The 20,868-nt window shown below is 54.6% G+C and overlaps 2 protein-coding genes across 2 annotated transcripts in view; one reads left to right on the forward strand and one right to left on the reverse strand.

Annotated features, from left to right (window-relative positions):
* DHX37 (DEAH-box helicase 37) overlaps window positions 1-17,193 on the reverse strand; it is a 30,158-nt gene extending 12,965 nt beyond the window's left edge. The window contains exons 1-10 of the mRNA XM_031442493.2: window positions 16,994-17,193; window positions 13,353-13,522; window positions 10,729-10,841; window positions 8,975-9,320; window positions 8,501-8,649; window positions 7,254-7,346; window positions 5,582-5,678; window positions 4,613-4,726; window positions 2,244-2,345; window positions 1,882-1,996 (exon numbers count right to left, since the gene is read on the reverse strand). Of these exons, the coding sequence (XP_031298353.1) occupies window positions 1,882-1,996; window positions 2,244-2,345; window positions 4,613-4,726; window positions 5,582-5,678; window positions 7,254-7,346; window positions 8,501-8,649; window positions 8,975-9,320; window positions 10,729-10,841; window positions 13,353-13,522; window positions 16,994-17,099 (1,405 nt within the window). The 5' untranslated portion in view covers window positions 17,100-17,193. The remainder of the gene's footprint in view (window positions 1-1,881; window positions 1,997-2,243; window positions 2,346-4,612; window positions 4,727-5,581; window positions 5,679-7,253; window positions 7,347-8,500; window positions 8,650-8,974; window positions 9,321-10,728; window positions 10,842-13,352; window positions 13,523-16,993) is intronic.
* A 2,717-nt stretch (window positions 17,194-19,910) lies between these two features.
* BRI3BP (BRI3 binding protein) overlaps window positions 19,911-20,868 on the forward strand; it is a 28,857-nt gene continuing 27,899 nt past the window's right edge. The window contains exon 1 of the mRNA XM_064481303.1: window positions 19,911-20,239. Within this exon, the coding sequence (XP_064337373.1) occupies window positions 20,030-20,239 (210 nt within the window). The 5' untranslated portion in view covers window positions 19,911-20,029. The remainder of the gene's footprint in view (window positions 20,240-20,868) is intronic.

Raw genomic sequence — 20,868 nt, forward strand, 5'->3', positions numbered from 1 at the left:
ACCCAAGTGCCCATGACCTGGTGAGCGGATACACGGAGCAGGGCCATCCGTACGATGGGACGGAATTCAGCCATAGAAAGGATGAAGCACTGGTTCAGTCTGCAGAGTGGACGCCCCTCAGAAACATCGTGCCAAGTGAAAGAAGCCAGACACAAATGGGCGCACAGTGTATGACCTTTTGTACACTTAAGTTTATGTTTATGTATATTTTATCACTAAATAAATAAGTAAATAAAAAGTAGCAAATTTTTTGTTGTTGAAGTTGAAGTCCCAAGGCAGCCACAGCTGCCTGGGGAACGGGCATCACTTGGGAGGAGAGAAGTGCAGAGCCCTGAGAAACAGCGACGCCTAAAGAGGGGGAAGGAGAGACAGGTGAGACGGAGCAAACCAACGGGGGTGGGGAGACACCTGCAGAGGGAGGAGGTGGGAGCTGTAGAGCGCTGCCCCCAAACCAAGCCCTCTCCACGGGTGCGCAGAGAGACAGCGGTGACCCGGGGAGGGCGGGTTCGGGCGTGGAGGGCGGAAGCCACACGAGGAGCTGGAGTGTGAGGGAGACGCAGGGGCTGAGAACGTGGAGAAACTGCTGGATGCGGAGGGCAGGCGGTAGGGGTGCCCCTGGGGGGGCTGCCGAGGGTTTCCCAAAGATGGCATCTGAAGGCGGTTCACGTGAGAGCAGGAAGGAGCAGGTGGCAAGGAAGCAGAACGGGGAGGAGAGAATGATCTCGGAGTGACCAGAGGGGGATCAGAGGGGAACGAGGGCCGTGGTGGGGAGCAGAGACACACCTTCCTGACGGGACGGGAGGAGAGGGTGGGCACGGGGGTGGGAGGGGCACTGGCGATTGCAGGTTCGACGGCAGGAAGCTGAAGACACTGCTACGTGAGGTCTAAACGCAGAAAAGAGCTCCCAGGAGTGGGAAAGAGCTAAGAAGGAAACAGAAGACGATGGCTGGGCACGAGGGGGAGGCCCCTGCGTTCACAGACCCCGGTGCACACAGGCAGCTGGGGCGGCCCTGGATCGTGGAGTGAGGGACACTGTGGATGCTCACAAGGAGACGGTGGTGAAGAGAACACAGGAAGGGACGGTGGAGGGTGAGGTGAGAACTAGAGTAAATGAGTGGGGAAGCGAGGACGCTGGGCAGGGAGCCGAGCACTCGGGGATGTGCAGAACCCAACCCCACCCCACCCCACCCCACGAAGGGGAGGCCCTGCTTCCCACACACCCACGGCCCTGAGACTAGCCCAGCGCTGTGCGAGGCCCTCTGCCCAAGCCCTCTGGAGACCCCTGCCATCTCATCACCCACCAGCTCAGTCTCCCAAAGAGGGGACACGAACCCCTGAATCCTGAGATGCCTCAGGCAGACAAGCACAGAGCACCACGGGGCCCCGAGGTGGCCTCCGGGCCGGGCGCAGTCAAGGTTGGCGGGAGGGAGCCCTTTTCCGCTCTCGCCCGTGCAGCCGGGGAAGCAGGCCCCGGTCCGCCCCAGCACCCGGGAGTCTGGCTGGAAGTTAGCACGGCTGCCTTAAGGGACTGTTTTCTTTCCCCTCTGGTGAGTGAAGCCAGTTCCTACTAATGCTGCTTCCTTTTGACACAAATGTATTTACCCAGAAAAGCCCAAGCTGACTTAAACAACGACGTTAGGCAGGTAACGGAGCAAGTGCCACAGGAACACGGTGAAAACTGCGAGATCAGGAGGGAGACTCAGCTGGGAAGCCCTGTGTCTGTGGGCACCTGGGCGAAATGGCACCAGCCTGGGCCCGGGGGACAAAGGCACACTCCACCCCTACCCTCTAGGGAGTTACTGAAGCAGAACAAGGCCGGGCGGGTGCTGTGACCGCTCGGGAACCAGAGAGGGGACAGGCACCGCAGGACAAGGGCCTCACCTGCGGGCAGCGCCCGGTGGATCTTGCAGACCTTCCGGAAGCACTCCCCGCTATAGTCTTCCAGCGGCGTCCGCTTGTTAAAATGCACCGTCACCGGGAACTGCCTGGACTCAACCTGCCAAGGACGCCCAAGGAGGCATGGGGTCGGGGGTCGGGGGTCGGGAGGGTGACCTGAGCCCAGGCCCGGGCCCTGCCCCTCTCTTGAAATTTCTGATCCCAAAGTCTCCGTCTGGTGCTACCAGCTCTGTAACACCTGCCCCACCCCGTCCGTCTCCCCCACGGCAGGTGTCCCACGCTCTGTCGCAGCTGACAGAGGGGCCCCACTTCACGTGGCTGCCCCGAAACCCTGGCCTGGGTGGTACCTTGATGACCGGGGGTGGCTGGGCGAAGAGCCGCTGGTTCTGGGTGAAGTCCTCCACCCGCAGCGTGGCCGACATAATGAGCAGCTTCAGCGGCAGGTGCCTCTGGGGGACGACAGCCCCGGGGACCCACGGCCACCCGGGGACAGGAATGGTGACGGTGGGGTCGGGGGGACTTCTGCCGTCCCAGCTGGCTTGCGTCCAGCCCCCGCCCTCTACCCCCAATTCTGGTTGCCAGAGAGCCCAGAAAAAGTGGAAGCAACGAGCAGACAGTAGGATCTGCCTCTCCTGGGGTTGCGGCTTGTTAACAGCGCCCTGAAGATCCCCCAGAGTTAAGCCCTGATGGTGTAAGGTGAGCCGGGAGGGCTGAGCCTGGGGTCCACATCGCCCCCGGGCACAGCAGTTGCAGCTGCCACCAGCCCCTACCCAACATCCTGACAGTCTGTTCCGAGGTTCGGGGAGGAGCAGCCTGGCCCAGGGGAGCGTGTGGTGGGGGCTCCTGGCTCCCAGCCCCCTCGGCAGCACCTGATGTGGCTCATGGTGAGCTCTGCCCTCCAGCCCTTGGAAACTGTCTTTTGAGGCTAGTAAACTCCAAACCCCAAATTCAGTGTCTTTGGTGAACAAAAGCCAAGGAGAAAGGCGAAGAGCAGACCAAAGACCCCGTCTCCTCCCCACAGTGACCTCCCCAGGCGGCCCCACCCCGGGCACCTCCCTGGCCCCACCTGTCCTCTCCGCCTCCCTCACTCTGCTCGGCCACCCTAGGCTTCCTGACAGCCCTCAAGACACAAATCGAGACCACTTCACCTCTCCTAGGATGGCGAGGACTAAAACAATGGAAAATCACAGTGTTGGGGGGATGGGAACTGGCAGCCTGTACACTGCTGATGGGAACGTAAGCCGGGGAAGGTGGTCTGGCAGATGGTTCAAATGGTTCAACGCAGAGCTCCCGTGAGACCCAGCAATTCTGCTCCTGGACGCAGGTCCGAGAGAAAGGAAACTCGTCCACACAGAGACCCGGACACGAATGTTCATGAGCCAGAATGTGGAAGAAGCACAGATGTCCATCAAGAGATGGATGGGTATGTAAAATGTGGTCCATCCACCCTCTGGACTATTATTCAACCATAAAAAGGAGTGAAGCACTGACACGTGCTACAGTGTGGATGGACCTTCCAAACGTGCTAAGTGACAGGAGCCAGACACAGAAGGCCACGTGTCGTGCGACTTCATTTCTGTGACATATCCAGAATAGATAAATCCAGAGACAGCAAGTAGACTAATGGACACTTTGAGATGAGGGGAGTATGGGAGAATGGGGGGGCAGCTGAAGGGCACCGGGCTTCTTTTCAGGGTGATGAAAATACTTGAAAATTGATTGTGGTGATGGTAGAACACGCTGGAATATGTGAAAAGCCACCGAAATGTATACTTTAAATGCATCAATTAGACAAAATAAAGCTCTTTACAAAAACAAAAAAAGCGGATACCAAGCCAACTCGTGCCCCAAGGCCTTTGCACCTGCTATTCTCAATACTCAGGATCTCCTCCCACCAGTAGCCCCTGCTCACTCCCTCACTTCCTTCAGTCCCTGACTCCAAGGCCACCCTCCCAGGGAGGACTTCTCTCACCACCAACCCTCCACCTTCTCCCTGGTACCGTCCCTCTCCCTGGCTTTGTGCGTCACCAGCTCATAGGCTTTCTGAGTTTGCTTACGGTCAGCTGCCCTCACTAACATGAAACCTCCAGGAGGGCAGTCACCTGTGTCCTGTTCACAGTCACGTGCCCAGGCCTTGAAGTGGCCTGGCACATAGCACACACAGAACTGACGTCTGTTTGATAAAGATACTGTGTTTGCAAGAACTGGGCACAATAAAGGGTCATCCTCTCAGCAGGGGCTGGAGTAGGATGGCTCCATGGAGCCCCACCCCGGGGGGCATCCCTTGGACGTTCACCTTCTGCCTGATCGGGGAGTGGGGGAGGTGGAGGGAGAGGCTGACACCACGCCAGGTGCAGGGCCAGAGTCTCAGAGCACGTGAAGCACAAAAGCTAGGCTGGGTGGCCCCACCAGCTCTGCAGATTCCAGAGACCTGGCTGGAGTGTTAATGTTGGCTTCCGTGGGGCCTGGCCAACCAGGAACTACTTGCTTTACCCTCTTGCTTTGGATGGAGGGAAGGGTGACAGCTGACAAGGATGGACCCAGGATCCCAACAGGGTCGAATCGCATAGGGGCTGTTTACACCATGACCGCCCCCCACACCGGACCATAGCATCCTCTCCCGGAGACCCTCTCATGGCAGCAGCCCAGGTGTGGATGGGCGTGGGCTGTGGCAGCCATGGCCTGGGTCTCGGGGCTCCCCAGCACCCCTGCCTACCTTCTCCCGGAGACACACAATGCGGGACAGGAGGCCAATGAGGATGTCTGTGTACACGCTTCTCTCGTGGGCCTCGTCAATGATCACCACCTTGTACTTCCGCAGCAGGAAGTCCTGGGAGGGGAGGTCCACGGGGGTGAGGCCTGAGCACCCTAGGATCACTGCACACCCCAGAACTCCCACTCAAGGATCCCCTCGGGCAGCCAGCGAGGACCCTGGAGCGCTCAGAATGGCGGGGGGCAGGGCTTAGGCAAGTGGCTTCACCTCCTGGGCCTGTTTCTTCATCTGTAAAATGGGACTACAGGACCCACCTCATGAGGTAAGTCAAGTTTCCATGACATTTACTATCTATTGAGTACACAGCACGGGGCCTGGAGCCCAGCAGAGAAACTGCTAGAGAAAAGGCAGCTATCATCTGTTAGAACTGGACGCCTCTGGGGTGGGGAGGGCAGGCAGGACGCAGGGACAAGGAGCTGTTGGGCGGGGACTGAGGGTAACAGGACAGCACATGACACACAAAAAGGGGCCGTGTGACTCCAAAACACAGCCACCTTCCCGGGTGACCCTGGCTGGCCTTGGGGCAGAGGAGGCAGGGGTCATCCCTCCCCTCCGCAGAGATACCCCTCCTCCCCGGGGGACGTCATACGGCCAGTGGGCCTTTGTCTAATACATAAGGTCTGTGAGCCAAACCACAGTAAAGACACGAGTTCACGGTTCACGAGCGCCTACTAGGCGCTGTGCTAAGGCGCTCTCGTGCATGCCACACGATTTTTGTTTCAAAACAATTAGGAGGAAGGTACCAGCTTGCAGATGAAGAAACTAAGGCTCAGAGAGGTTAAGTAACTTGCCCAAGGTCACACAGTGGCCAGGTGGCACACACTGCTTTGCCAACATCTGGCACGCCAGCTGCTGACATCCCAGCCCCCACGCTCACCAGCCTTGCTTTGTGGTACAAGACGAGCAACCGACCTTCTGGATTTCCTTGAGCAAGACGCCATCTGTCATGAACTTGATTCTGGTCTCTTCCGTCACATTTCCTTCATACCGGATCTGATAGGAGACCACCCTGCGGGGACAGGCTACGGCTCAGGGCGGTGAGGCCCCCAGCGCTGCAGCTGCTTGGGGCTGCGGCCACGTGGCCACTCCAAGGCGGGCAGCGGAGCAGGCCTGGCCCCACCGGGCAGGCGGCCAAGGGCAGAGCCCACCAGCACCCTCAGCAAGGCCCAGACACCTGCCCACCCCACCTCCCTCCCCCGGACCCTGGCCGCCAGTGTGAAGCCGTCACGAAGCCAGGGGGGCTGTCACGGCCAACTGCAGGGCATGACAATTAACACGTGCATGGACCTCCGCCAGAGCCAGACCTGAGCAACCAACTGAAAAGGCTTTTTAGGAGACAGCCCGGGAAGCGTGAACACGGACTGTAAGACACTCGCGAGTTACGATCTACCCTCTAGTTATGGCAACAGTATTGCAGTTATGTTTTAAGAGTCTTTAACTTGAAAAAAAAAAAGGCTTGATATTTCAGACACACACAGTGAAACACTGAGGGTGAGACTGGCTCCTCAACAGCTGAGGGCAGGGTGTGGGGCACAGTCGGAGCAAAGCTGGTCATGAGGTGACAGCTACTGGAACGGGGCTCAGGTACAGGAGGGCTCATTATACCTGTCTTTGCGCTTTCGTATATGTCTGGAAGTTTCACGCTAAAATGTCAAATAAAGAGGATGAAAAAAGGCAGCTTTGTATGTATTGTCATTTTTAAGACGTGCATTGAAACGGAACAGGAAAGGCAGAGGAGAGCGTGAACAGTATGAACCGTCCGTGTAGCAGTCAGACGGGGAGAAATACAGACACACAGGCTGCCTGTCTGCACACAGAACTGCCTAGAAGGACCACAGGAAACATGCAGTGGTGGCTGCCCTGGGAGTGCAAACAGAACAATTACCTGCTCCCCAATGCCCTGCCGGCTGGAGGGGTGGGGGAAGGTGGGCGGCTGTGCCAAGAGCCAGGACGGGCCTGACCCACGGCAGGTCCTGCTCAGTAAACAGCTGATGGCAGGGCAGATGAGGGTCCCCTCCTTCTGTGTAATTCTGTGCTTTCTGAGCCTCTGGCCACGTTGGACCTGCTACCCCTTCAAGCCTGAAGTTGACAGTCTGGGCTGCAGCCCAGGTGTCTGCGTTACAAACACAAGTGCTACGCTCTGTTTCAACTGCTTTCCAATGCAAGTCCTGCAGCCTTACTGCCAGGAAAGGATTTTAATTTTGGAAGCTTGAGTTATAAATTAACCTGGCAACGCTAATCGCCACCTGCCTGCCTTTGGCCACCCGCTGCTCTGCTCTGCCCTCAAGCCCCTCTGAGGGCCATTCTGTCCCCCCAGTACAGCATGTGGGAGGGGAGGCGAGGGCCTGCTGGCATGTCCCTGTTCCACGGCCCCCTGAGCAGGAGGATCCCGCTGTCCTTCCCCGCGTGTAGGAAGCCCTCTCGTCCAAGGACAGCCCTGTGCTTAGATGCAGAAGTGGTGCTCCCACCCGGTGCCCCAGGAGAACGAGGGCCTGCGTCACTGCTCAGCTCCTCCTGGACAGCGGACCCCCAGGCAGGGCCGGAAGACCACCCCCAGCCCTCCCCCAATGGGCAGAGCCCTTACCGTTGTGACAGATTCATCTCCTTGGCCACCCGCTGGGACATGGCCACGGCGGCCACTCGGCGGGGCTCCGTGACCCCGATGATGCTGTTGTCGCTGGGGGAGAACACAAGGCATCAACAGGGCTTGGCCCACCGTCTGCCCCAAAGTCACATGCGGCTCCAGACGTGGCCCTCACCAGGGGCGTCGGGACACACCACCAGGCCAGGCACCTCAGCATCGCTGAACAGCCAAAGGGAATGGCCCACAGGTCAGCGCATAGGAGATGCTCTGGTAGTCACGGTGCAGAGAGAGCCAGGCAGCCGCAAATGGGAACGAGGTCCGGGTGGGCCTGGGCCAGCAGCTCGGTGGCCTGGCCTGACTCCACTGAGCACGTGCTCCTCCAGACACAGAACCCACCAAGGGGGGCGGGTGGCTGGGTTCCAGGGGAAAACAGTTGAGGCAGCAGGCCCGAGGCTGCTCTCCCTACAAAGGCCTGCTTACAGCGTGGCGTCGGGGCCGGCGTCGGGGATCCTGGATTTCACTCCCCGACAGGTAAGAGGGGTTCGCTGCACCTGGACGGTTTGTGCAGGCAGTGCGGTTTCTGCAGACACCTGCTCTTCTCTGGGGAGTTAGGAATTTGGAAGGTGCCAGGCAGAGGGCGCCTACGTGACCAGCCCCCAATGAACACCCTGGGTGCCAAGCCTCTACTGGGCGTCCCTGGCAGAGGACACTTCACACGTGTTGTCACAACTTGTCACTGGGGGATTCAGCGTGTCCTGTGTGACTCCCCCAGGAGAGGGCTTTGGAAGCCAGTGCCTGGTTCCCCTGGACTTCACCCTCACACGCCCTTCCCTTTGCCAATTGTGCTGTGTCCTTCCCTGTAGTAAGTCACAGCCATGAGCACCACCAAGTGCTGGGTCCCAGGAGTCCTCCTTGCAAATCACTGAACCTGGACGTGGTCTTGGGGACACCGACACACTTGGGTGGAAAAGGGCTACAGGAGGGGACAGCACGCCCCTCACACCAGGGACTGACCTAAGAGTTTCACATGGATTCAGTCATTTCATCTACATAACAAACAGGTGCAGTGATGCCCCCATCCCATGGCTGAGGAAACTGAGGCCCAGAGAGGTTCAGCAGCTTGCCCGAAGTCACGCAGCATGTAAACAACAGAGCCAGAATTAGATCCCAGGAGCCCAGACTCCTGACAACTTTGGGGGACCAGGCCTCACTGTGACCCGCGCGCCCCGCAGAGGGCCAGCCCCCACCTGCTGTAGCCTGCTTCGTACAGAAACTGGGGCACTTGGGTGGTCTTCCCGCTGCCAGTCTCGCCACACACGATGACGATGGGGTGCTCGGCCACTGCCTCCATGATCACTTGTTCTTCAGAGAGAATCGGGAGCTTCAGCCGTTCTTCCTGGCAAGAGAGAGGAAGTCAGCACTCAGGGAGTGGGGGGTGGAGGGGGGGCCGTCCCCTGCGGAAGGGAAGAGGGGACGAAGGGGTGGTGATAAAGGCGGCTGACACCCGTCTCAACAGCCCTGACCCTGTGCCGGGCACCCGGTCGTCAGCCCTACAACAGCCCTGGGTGGTGGGTATGGCTAGTCCCCTTTTCCAAACGAGGAAACCGAGGCATAGAAAGCGATGCAACCTGCTCAGACCCTGGGATGCCCTCTGCACCCTCAGCCCCTCACCATGCTGAGCTGGGAACCTAAGTCCTATCTCAAACGCCAGAGCGGCCAACCTGCATTTCGGGGGAGCGGTTCACAGGGATGAAGACGGCAGGCTTCACTGGGGGCCTGGCCAGCGTGGAGGCTGCTGTGGGGGGAGCTGACGGAGGGGCAGGGGTGCTGGGCGGACCACTGGGCACCGGGCTCTGGTCTCCAGCCCCTGGCGGGGCTGGTGGCAGATGTGCTGTGGCTGTCCCTGCAGCAGCCTCCACCCGCTCGGGAGCTGGGGCCTCCTCAGGTTTGGACTCCACTGAGGACTCAGACTCCTCCTCTTCTGCCTCTTCACGGCGGCGCTTCCGGTGGGCCCCGCTGAGGCTGCTGATCTTCACCTGACCCTGGGCTGCAATCTCGTCAGGCTTCCTGCCAGGAGAGCCAGACGTCAGAACCAGGGACTGGCCCGTCCGCCTGAGGCAGCTCTGGATTGCTGAAGGCTTATCAGAGGCCAGGACTCAAAGGCCATGTCCCCTCCAGCCTCAGGGCCTTTGCACCCGCTGTTCACGCCCCCTGCAGATAACATCTCCCTCACTTCACTCAAACATACTTCTCGACCCTACAGTCCCAAACACCCCTCCCACCCCCCTCCACCCTCTCCTCCCTGCTTTCTTTTCTTAGTGCTTACCAGCCCTAGACAAATACGTATCTGTCTGATTACTGCCCACCTCCCCACCACTACAATGTAAGCTTCTTAAGGGAAGACATTTTATTTGTGTGCACTGCTCCATCCCTAGGGCCCAGAGGAGAGCCAGAGATGTGGTTTGCACTCAATAAGCAGCCGTTAAATGCACAACGAGGCTGACGGGCCAGCACTGGACATGAACAGAGCAGGCCAGGTGTAAAACAGCACTGAGGGGGGCTTGGGCCGAGGGGAGCACACGGGCTCCGTCTACGGCCGGCTGCCCTGCGGGAATGTCAGCCGATGCAGCCAGATAATCCAACTGGTCAAGAACAGGTAGGAATCTCCATTTTAATGTGAGATCTCCTAATTCTTCAAGGTTGGCTGTATTGGGTTGAAGAGTATCTCCCCAAATTCACAGCCACCCAGTTAATCAGAATGCAACCTTATTTGGAAATAGGGTCCTTGCAGATGTAACTGAGATAAGGTCACCCTGGATTAGGGCGCACCCTGAATCCAATGACTGGTGTCCTTATAAGAGAAAATAGAGACCCAGACACAGAGAGGCGGCGGCCACGGAAGACACACAGAGACACGCAGGAGGGGCGCTGTGTGATGATGAGACAGAGACTGGAGCGATGTGTTTAAAATCCAAGGACTGCTGGCACCACCAGAAGCCGGGAGAGCAACGTGGAACAGACTCTCCAGCCTCCAGAAGGAACCGATCCTGCTGACACCTTGACTGGGTCCCCTTGTTTTAGGGCGCCCAGTTTGGGATGACTTACCGCAGCCCTAGGAGGCTCACACGTTGGAAAAAGATCCAAATGCCTTAATGACGCCGTATCAACCAAACAACACCTGCTAACGGGCTAATCCTTGACTGCCCAATGGCAATTTCTCACCTACTCATCCAGGAAAAGCGGGAAGGGCCTGTACTGCTGGACTCGTACCGCACGACAACCCCAGCATCACTGGGGTCAGGAGCTCTGCTGGCCTGGGCACTGGAGGACGTTCAGTGGCATCTGAGGCCTCTACCCACACGCAGGTCACTGCCCGTGCAGCCTCTCGTGACCCCAGAAGACTCCACGACCTGTGAGGCCCCCCCAGGAACCCCGGCAGGAGGGACGGGCTTCAGGGAGGAGCTGGCCGACTCACTCTTTGGCGCGGTACATGCGGTCCCCGGTGCCCAGCTTGGACGTGGTGTAAAAGAGTCTCATCTCAGCTTCTGAGACCTGCACTTCACTCAATTTCTGTAGCATCTCTGCTCGCTGGGGAAGGAAACGAATGTGTTATGCATTCGGCATCACAACCTCTCTTCAGAAGGGAAGTGAGACTCTAAATAAAACTCCAGCATCACTAACACCTACAAGTCTTTTTTAACCGAAGGTCAAACTGCAATTGCGTGGCTTCATGGCATTCTTAACGCCAACAGACACTTGAGCTCGGGATGGCTTCTCAGCCTCTTACGGGGTCTGGGGCTGGATAAACAAGGCTCTCTTGGCACCGTGGGGCATCATAAGAGAAGGTTATCGACTACTCCGATGCCGATCCAGGGCAATGGAAGAAAGCAAGCAGGGCCCATCTGCATAATGCAAGACTCCCCAGCAGTTAGCACCAGGGAGGGACAGCTCTGCGTGACGGCGAGTGGTCCCCATGCCGCCTTGAGTAAGGCAGTGAGCTGGGGTGGGCCCAGCTGGTTTCTTCCCCCTGGGTGAACAATTCATGACTTTCTGTTTCGTTATTCTTACAATTACACAGACACTTCGTATGTGCTTTTATACGTATATATACATTTCATAATCAATAAAAGAAAAAACAAGGTTCAGATCAGCAAGAAAAGATACTAGCAGGCTTTAAATAGGACGCGGTCACGGGGAAATGAGTCTCCCCTGGATAAAGGGCCCTGGGGAGCAAGAATCAGCGCTGCCAACAGGAGTTTCCCAGGGGACACGGCGGCCTGTGTGGGCACCTGGCCGGAAAGACTGGCAGGAGGGAGTTTCTGCAAGCCTCTAGATCGGGGTTTCTCAGCCTCCACACCACTGACATTTAGGGCCACGTGGCTTTTGTCGTTCTGCAGCATTCCAGGCCTCTGGCCCGCCAGATGCCAGCAGCACCCCCCAAATCGTCACAACCCCCAGTGTCTCCAGGCATGGTCACATGTCCCCGGGGTGGGGGGCAAAACTGTCCCAGGCGAGAGTCACTGCCCCAGACCCATTAATTACCAATTAAATTTATGGGAGATTCAGAGGGTGGAGGAGCATGCTTATACCACAGGGATAAAATTTTTTAAATCCAGACCATGGGAAAGTCTAAAAGACAAACAACCCAATCTCTTCAACAAATGCTAGGGGGAAAGACAAGAGGTGGGGGTGGGGAGCATCTGTGAAACAATTAGAAATTTGACCATTTACAGGATAGTTGACGGTATTTTGAAAAAAATTTAGATGTGCTAATGGCACTGAGGTTATTTGAAACAGTCTTTATTTTATTTTTTTAAGTTAATTTTTTTTCTTTTATTTTATTATTTTAAGGGGGAAGGTAATTCGATTTCTTTTTCAAATGAGGGAACTGGGGATTGAACCCAGGACCTCGTGCTTGCTAAGCAAGGGCTTACCACTGAGCTACACTCTCCCCTGAAACAGTCCTTATTGCAGAGATGCAAACTCAGGGATAAAATGCTGCGGACATGGGTTGAATCGTGGTCTCCCCCCACCAAAGCTATGTCCATGTCCCAGAATGTGGTCTTATTCGGAAAAGGGGCTTTTTAAAGTTCTGAGTAATTAAGTTAAAGATCTCAAGGTGAGATCCTCGATTATCCAGGTGAGACCTAAATCCAAAGAGTGAATTTAGAGGGGGATCCACTCCCCTGAGTGTCTACACACGGGAGCAAGCCACATGAAGACAGAGGCAGAGGTTGGAGGAATTCGGCCACAAGCCAAGGACCACCTGGAGCCACCAGAAGCTGGAAGAGGCCAGGTAGGGTCCTCCCCTAGAGCCTTCGGAGGGAGCACGGCCCTGCCCTCACCTTGATTTCAGACTTCTGGCCTCCAGACCGATGAGAGAACACATTTCCATTGTTTTAAGCCACCCAGTTTGTGGCTGTTTGTCCAGGCAGCCACAGAAACTAGTAGAGACTGATGCTGGCTGGACTCTGACCCTCGGGGTGGGAAAGTGACCAGCAGTGGAGGTGACCGAGGTGGATCGTGGGCCGACAACCGCTGGGGCTGGTGACAGGGACACGGGATTTCGTGATGCTACTGTCTCTACTACTGAATATGTTTGGATGTCTCATTACAAAATTTTCTCTTTAAAAAAATATTGAGCAAAAAAGGTTAAAATTCTCCAGAATAAAGTTAAAAAATATATAACACAAAATGATCGGGGGGGGGGAAAAATAGTGAGCATGTTGATAGACTGACTCCGTTTAACAAACACTTGGCCTCCACAAACCTGGACCCCTGACCCCGGCTGACAGACACCCAGGCAGTGTGCCCCCCACTCAAGGGTTTGAAGGTTCTGGAGCTGAGTGTCTATAAGGGGCGCTAGCCACATGTGGCTATTTGCATTTAAACTAATTAAAACTAAATCACATTAAAAATTCAATTCCTCGGCCAGGCTGGCCACATCTCAAGTGTTCAATAGCCACACGTAGCTGGTGACCACTGTACTGGACGCTGTAGACACAGCACATGTCCCTCATTCTGGAAAGTGCAATGGGACGGTCCTGCTACAGAGACCCCGGCCTGGAGGGCCGCGTGCAGACCCTGACTGGCGCGCACCTGGCTCTTCTTCTCCTTCTGGTCTACGATTCTCTGCAGCATCTTCCGCTGCTTCTTGGTCAGGGGCTTCTTCTCCTTCTTGGACAGGGGAGGGGCTCTGGTCTTCTTTTTCTTCTTCCCGGGCAGGACCAGCGCGTTACTTGCATCGACTCCTTTCAACGTGCCCTGATCTGAAAAGACACACTTGCCTGACCCACAGCCCTGGAGGCCAGAGCGCAGATGCCTGGGATTCTCAAGATTCAGCATTGATGCCATTTTTCCTCTGGGGAGGCCCTCCTGCCCTCCAGTGTGAGCCCCCGCACAAGAATGGGGGTGCAGGTCCATCAAGGGTGCCCCCACCTCTGACTCAATCCACCTGCCCAGCACCTGCCATGGGACAGCCTCCACGGTGGGCCTGGCACCTACATCCTAATGTTGGGGGAGAGGGATGGGGGTATCCGGCAAGGAGGTTCCAAGCTGCAACACGGCTTCGCTCTGAGCGGGGGCCTGCTTCCAGCGTGTCTGTGAGGTCAAAACTGTCGTTACAGTAATTCTACGACATTCTCTTATTAGGGGTGCAGTGGACTAAGTACTCAGCTTGTGTCATATCTATTTTTAAACGAAAGTATACAATCTAGACCAAAATCCAGCTCTCTTATTACTCAAACCTACTGCAACACCTTGGGGAGGAGGGGCCTTGGGAGCACCTACTTCTCTGCCAGACAGCCAGTGCTGTGGCTGCCACATGGGTGGCGTCTGCATTTTATTAACTGCTCAGGCTTTGTGTGTCTCATGACTTTACCAAGGGTAGGAAAAGCTGTGTGATCCTCATTAAGAAGAATGCGACAATGCGGGGAGGGTAGAGCTCAGTGGTAGAACGCGTGCTTAGCAGGCATGAGGTCCTGGGTTCAATCCCCAGTACCTCCATTACAATAAATAAATAGAGACCTAATTACCTGCCCCCCACAAAAAAAAGAATTAAAATAAAAAATTTTTAAAAAGGAGACAATTTTATGCAATCCAAGCCACCCATTCTGCAGTTCTCAAATAAACAATTAAAAGGGGAGTTGGGGGCGGGGGGCTGCGTACAGCAGCATTTTCCAGAGGCTCCAGATCGTGTAACATGCTGTTGCTCTGCCCACTACAGGAGCGTGTATTTGTATACGTTTGGGTTTCACAATTTCTCAGTTTTAATTTCTAATATGGCAAATATCAACACAACCCACACTAACAAAGGCACTTTGGGGCCCTCAATTTTTAAGAATGTAAAAGGGTCCTTGGTAGAAAAAATGTTCAGAACCACTGTGCTATAGAAAAAACAAAAGGCGGGGAGGGGGTATGTGCTAAAAATAAAAATAAGAAAGAGGGTGATGATATCAGACAGGTGGTTGGGGAAGGTGTTTTATAAGCTCCCTCCGGCCCTGAGGAAGGCAAGGATAAATGGAGATGTCTTGTTCTGGGGTGAGAAGCAACTCTCCCCAAATCTTTGGGTCTAAGAGACCTCAAGCCCCTCTGCTCTGATCATCCAACTGTCACCCAGGGGTCTTCTGCGTTCTTAGAGGTGCCCTCTCATGTCCTGAGCTGTCACCGCTATTACAACGGATGACACCCACCACAGGTCACGTCACATCTCCACAGCCTGCCTTTACTTTTCGAAGCAGTCTCATTTCCGTCACAGACACATTCTCCCCAAATGCCACCTCCACAACTCTCACAGCAGGTAGGATGGCTATTACTGCTGGACCCATTTGACAGCTGAGAAGACAGAGGCACGGAGATGTCAGGTGACCTGCTTCAACTCCCAGCCTATCCCTGCACCTTCTGAGGAGGGAATTCAGACTCCAGATTCCCACCCTGACAACCTTTCCCTCAGCCTCACTGCCTTTGGGTCCAACAAGAGTGTGGAAGTGGGGGCTGATGAGTGGGTTGAGGGAAGCCATCTTCTCCAGGGGTCCTGGCTCACTGGCTCGCCCTCCCTCCCTCCACCTCACACCTCCCTAACACCTAGATCGGCTTGGACCTCAGGGAACACATATAAGGATAGGTCCCATTTTGGAAATGTGTCACATTTCAGGGGCCTGCAAGACAAGTGAACCTGCTCAATCACTTCACCCCAACTCTCCCCTAAAACTGGCCCCGTCAAAGTCTTCGATGGCCTCCCAGTGTTACATCCAGTGGTCCTCTCCCTCCCTCCCTGACCCCCCAGCAACAACTGACACGGACGGTGGGTCCTCCTCGTGGGCCCTGGACAACCACACTCTCCCAGCGCTCTCCTCCCACCTCACAGGGCTGGACTCATTCCCCTGCACGAGCCAGCCCAGTCTTCGGGCTTTAAATAAATGCCATCTAGACGCAGATGATTCCAAACTGCTCTCTCCTTTGGACTTGCCTCTCTTGAGTGTCTGAGCCAGCAGCTGCCTGCCTGCCCTTCTACTTGGATATCTAACAGGCACCCAAACCACTCATATCCAAAACCAGGCTCTTGGTCTCCCCACAAGAATGCCCACCCCAGCCTCCTCCAGCCACTGGACCCCGTGCCTGGGAGTCATTCTTGAGATTTCCTTTGTTCTTGTCCACTCAGCCAGCAAACCCTGTCAGCTCCACCTTCAAAATACATGCTGAATCCAACCACCTCTCACCTCTACTGCTGCCTCCCTGGTCCAAGCATCAACTCCATCTCCCTGATTCTTTGCCCTCTACTGCTTTTCCTCAATACAGCAGCCAAAGCGATGCTGTCACAACATAAGTCCACACTGTGTCCCTCCTCCGCTCTAAACCCTGCAGGGTCATAGTCCTCACCAGGACCCAGGAGGCCCTACAGGATCCTGTCCTCATGTTAAATTTCATCTCCACTGAGCCATTCTGGCTGCCTTTAGGTCTTAAGAAAGGATTCAATGCTTTCTCAGTGGGGTCTTCCTGGCCCATCCTATGGAAGAACACTGCACCCACGCAAACACCTCTTCTGCTTCATTTCTTTAGTATTTATATCTGCACAACATTCTATATAGTTTGTGTTTATCTTTGCTTATCTCCTCCCAGAAGCATCTACTCTCTGCAGGGCAAGGATTTTTTCTTTAATCTCCTCCTCAGTTACTCTCCCAGAATAGTGCCCAGCACACAGTAGTCGTTCCTAATAAAAAGGAGTCTGAGCAGAAATGTCAAGCAGTCTGGAGCCAAGAAGACAGGTCTGGGCTGAAAAATACAAATTTAGGAGTCAAAACACTCCCCTTCCCAAGTAGCCAAATTAATATTAGTAGATAATTCCGATTTAGGGACTCTGACCACACCGCTGTGAGAACAGCCCTGGGCTTAAACTGGGGCCTCTGAGGGGACCTGTTAGGGAGGTTATAGTCAGAGCCATCAGAATGGATGGAATTACCTTATTTTCTTGCCCAAATTCCCCATGTTGCTATACTAGAACTGGACCCCACTGGAAAGAAACTCCAGGTATTGTTCCAAATTCAGTTAAAACGAAACAGTCACTAGTGTCCCCGCTCCTCTGGATCATCTGAGGTGGGGGGTGGTCTCTCTGGTCCCCCTCGCCAGAGTCGCAGAGGCAGGGCACTGACCGGGAGCCCTTCGTCCCGGAACAGCCCGCCCTGGCCCCGAGGCCGTGATTGGTCCATGCCCCGAAACCCACCCCCAGTCCCGGGACTCCTTACCTTCCAGTTCCACCCGCACGGGGGGCGGCTCGGGAGGGCCCTTCGAGGGGCCCGGGGCCACCTGCTGGCGCCCCTTGATGTTGTACCTCCGACGCAGCTTTCCCATGGCGCCCCGACCTTACTCTGCACCGGCCGCCAGCACAAACAGAACACCCTGAAACCCAACCCACGTGGGCTCCCAGACCGCGGGTTCAGGCCGAAAAACTTCCGGGCTGCGCTCTCGCGAGAGCTGGGATTAACTTAGCGCCCGAGGGGCGGGGCTGGAGGTGGGACCACGCTGAAAAGCGGGGCCGGGCTGTGGCGGGGGCGGGGCCAAGTTAGAAAAGGGGCGGGGCCTGAGGTCCCCTCAGAGTCCTCAGTTTAAGCCCAGGGCTGTTCTCACAGCGATGTGGTCACAGCCCCTAAATCGGAATTATCTACTAGTATTAATTTGTCTACTTGGGAATGGGAGTGTTTCGTCACCTTTAAAAATATAACCCTAGGTAGGGGAGTGGAGTATAACTCAGTGGTAGAGCTCATGCTTAGCATGCAGGAGGTCCTGGGTTCAATCCTCAGTACTTCCATTAAAAAAAAATAACCTTGCCCCAGTACAATCTTCTTTCCTCTCTTTCTTGCTTATCTGCATTTTCTGATATTCCTACAAGTAACATTAGTTGTATAGCAAAGAGGCACTAAATATTTCCATTACAGTGACAAACAGGAAAACCAAAAGAAGAAGGCATCTATTAGACAACTTTGAATTCTCATTACCACTTCGCATTGTCTGTAGCACATTCGGAAATAATATATTTTCTGAATCCTGTTACTAGCCTGGGAATAGAACGTTTATATTATGTCTCCTTTTTTCTGTTAAAAGCAGAAAACTCATTAAGGGCAAACATTTAAATTAAATCACAAAAAAGTGAAGGCACTAGGAGTTATCTTAGAATTTTAGAAAAGATGAAGTTATTTTTAAAAGTTCCTTAAAGTTACCTCCCCAGGAAAAACATTTGAATAACCTAGAAAAAGATCTGGCAGCAGAGTAGGTAAGCAATAAATAGTTGTTGACTGTAAGAATGAATAAATGAATGAAGATGTGATTGATTTTGGATAAGCTCCCCCTTTCCCCTGAAAACCAAACCCAAAAACAACCCCCACAAACACTCAGGTGGCCCATCAGAGGATTCAAATAGTATACATATGAACATGTTTTAATTTGTAAAGATTTGGGGGGAAAATTATAATGAGCATATCAAGCCTGTGTTTTCCTGGGTTTTATTGCTTACGATGATAGTGAGCCACTGTTTCTTCTTTATTTATTCAAGTAAACAAAAAGTGTGTTCATCTTAAAATTATTAGGTAGGTAATAGTACATTCTATATTTTATTCTAAAATATTATATACCAAGGGATTATCTCCAGAAAATATAAAGAACATTCTGTAAAGCAAAAAGAAAAAGACAAAAACACAACAACATGGATTTCAAATATAATGTTGAAAAAAAGCCAATCACAAAAGATCACACTTTGTGATCCCATTTACATAAAGTTCAAAAACAGGCAAAAAGAATCCCCTAAATCTTGGAGGGGACATGGAGAACCGGAGAGGACAAAGGGAGCCTTTTTTGCAAAGCTGGTAACAATCCTTTTCTCAACCCAAGGTGCTAGTTGCCTTGGGTGTTGTTTAAATTCATAGAGAGGCACCTTATGATTTGTGTATTTTTCTGTTTGGTTGCTATACTTCTATTTAAAATTTTACTTAAAAAAAAAAAAGAAGATAAAATATAGGGCCAGCGAATGTATGAAAAACTCACCAAGACTCCAGAAAAATGTAAGTTTAAAAATAAGATACAATTTTTCACTTTTGGGGTTGGCAAAAATTAAGTTTTATTTTCCTGTTTATCTCTAAGAATGTCTGATTAGACATGGTTTGTTTGACTTAAAATGTAAGCAAGGCCCTTGCCTGGCATTTGGTGATTATGGTTCTTAAATTTTTTAAAACCAATGAAACTCCCTGCTTTCATTTTTTATGTCAATTACTTATTGAAGAAACTAGGTCGTTTGTCCTGTAGAATGTCCCACATTCTGGCTTTGGCTGATCGCTTCTGCCGCTACTAACTTTTCCCTCCATCCCCCCTATTTCCTGTAAACTATTGGTTACATGTGAACCACATCAAGTTAGGGCTCAGTGTTCTGGCAAGAATCCACCATAGGTGGCGCTCGTACTTCCTGCCACTAAGACTGGCGGTTCCAGGTCAGGACCACTTGGCCATTTTCGAGTTTCCCACCAACCTGCCACCTTTTGGTCTTAGTCTCTTGATGATCATCACCTGGACGCATCATTTCATTAAGGAGTCCAAAATGATTTTCTAATTTCTGATTTTCTAATCTCTCAATCCCTCCTCACTTACTGGCAGGACTTTCCTAAAGAGAACTTTCCGTCCTCAACAGTTTTATGACATTCAAATACAGTTCTTTCACGAAGGGAAGGAAGGAGGCTTGATGCTTTTTCTTGACTTAAACATTGTAGAATGAGCGAAGACGCTGTTGCCCATGCCATCGGCAACGGTGGTCAATTACTGGGTCCCATCATAAATTCGGCGACAAATAAAATACATATAGTTAATGTTTTCCAACCAATTGCAGTCATTGTCCCTGTTGAGGCTGTTACAACTTTACAAGCTTGGGGTACGTTTTATAGGAAAGTTAAAAATAAAAATTATTTGAAAAGAAGAAAAGGTTAAAGCTCCACCAGGTCAAGGGAGGGCTTCTAGGGGGTGGAGGCAGAGAGAGAAGTAGGTTCAGAGCCGCCCCCCGCACCCAGGCCAGGTCGCCGGCGGGTCCCAAGTACGGGGGCGGGGCGAGGCGTGGGCAGGGCCGTCGCGCCTTTGCGCGCTGGGCGGGGCAGGTGGCGCGGCGGCGGCGGCGGCGGCGGCGGCGCGGGTGGAGGTGCGGTGCGCGGTCCCCGAGCGCGCCAACGCGGTCCTCGCCGGAGCCGCGGCGTCCCTCCGTGTGGTCCTTACCCCTGTCGCCGATCGCGCATCCGGCCGGCCCCAGGATGGGCGCGCGCGCCTCGGGCGGGCCCCGGGCCCGGGCTGGGCTCCTGCTGCTGCTGCTGCTGCTGCTGCTGGGGCTGCTGGCCCCGGGCGCGCAGGGGGCGCGGGGCCGCGGCGGCACGGAGAAGAACAGCTACCGCCGCACGGTCAACACCTTCTCGCAGAGCGTCAGCAGCCTGTTCGGCGAGGACAACGTGCGCGCCGCTCAGAAGGTGGGCGCCGGGCCCGCGCCCGCGGTCACCTTGCCCCGGCCGCCGCGCACCTGGCGCCCGGGGCCCGCCTGGGCCGTGCGCGGCCTCCGAGGCTGCGGGACGGACCCGGCCCGGAAAGCGGGGGTGGGGGGGGCCGCCGGGCTGGGGGTCGGGAGGGACCCGGCTGCGCCCCGGGGCCGGCCGCTTGTGGCCCTCCGGCCAGCGTCCGGTCTCGCGGCCCGTTCCAGCACAGAGCCGGGGCGCAGGGCCTTGGGGTGCCCACTGTTCCACGCGGCACTTCTCCTTGGACCTTACCCCCTGGGCGGCGCGGCCCGGGCCTCCCTTGGGCTGAGCTGACGCCTGCCGCGCCTCTCATTCATTCATTCATTCATTCATTCATTCATTCATTCAACACGTTTGAATGAGCGCCTACTGTGAGCCAGGCACCGTGGCTGCTGCCCAGGGGGCGCTCTGCCCGCTGGCGCCCTCGCCCTCCCCACGCTGCAGCGCTCTCCCGAGCAACCCTGAATTTCCTCGAGCCTCGCACCCGACCCACTTCCTCCGAGCACCTTAGGCCCTCCTTCTTCTGCTTTGAAGATATTTGGGCTTTTTTTTTTTTTTTTAAAGAAAGGGAGTAATGCACTCCGCTC

Source organism: Camelus dromedarius, chromosome 31, assembly GCF_036321535.1.
Source record: "Camelus dromedarius isolate mCamDro1 chromosome 31, mCamDro1.pat, whole genome shotgun sequence".
NCBI lineage: Eukaryota > Metazoa > Chordata > Mammalia > Artiodactyla > Camelidae > Camelus > Camelus dromedarius.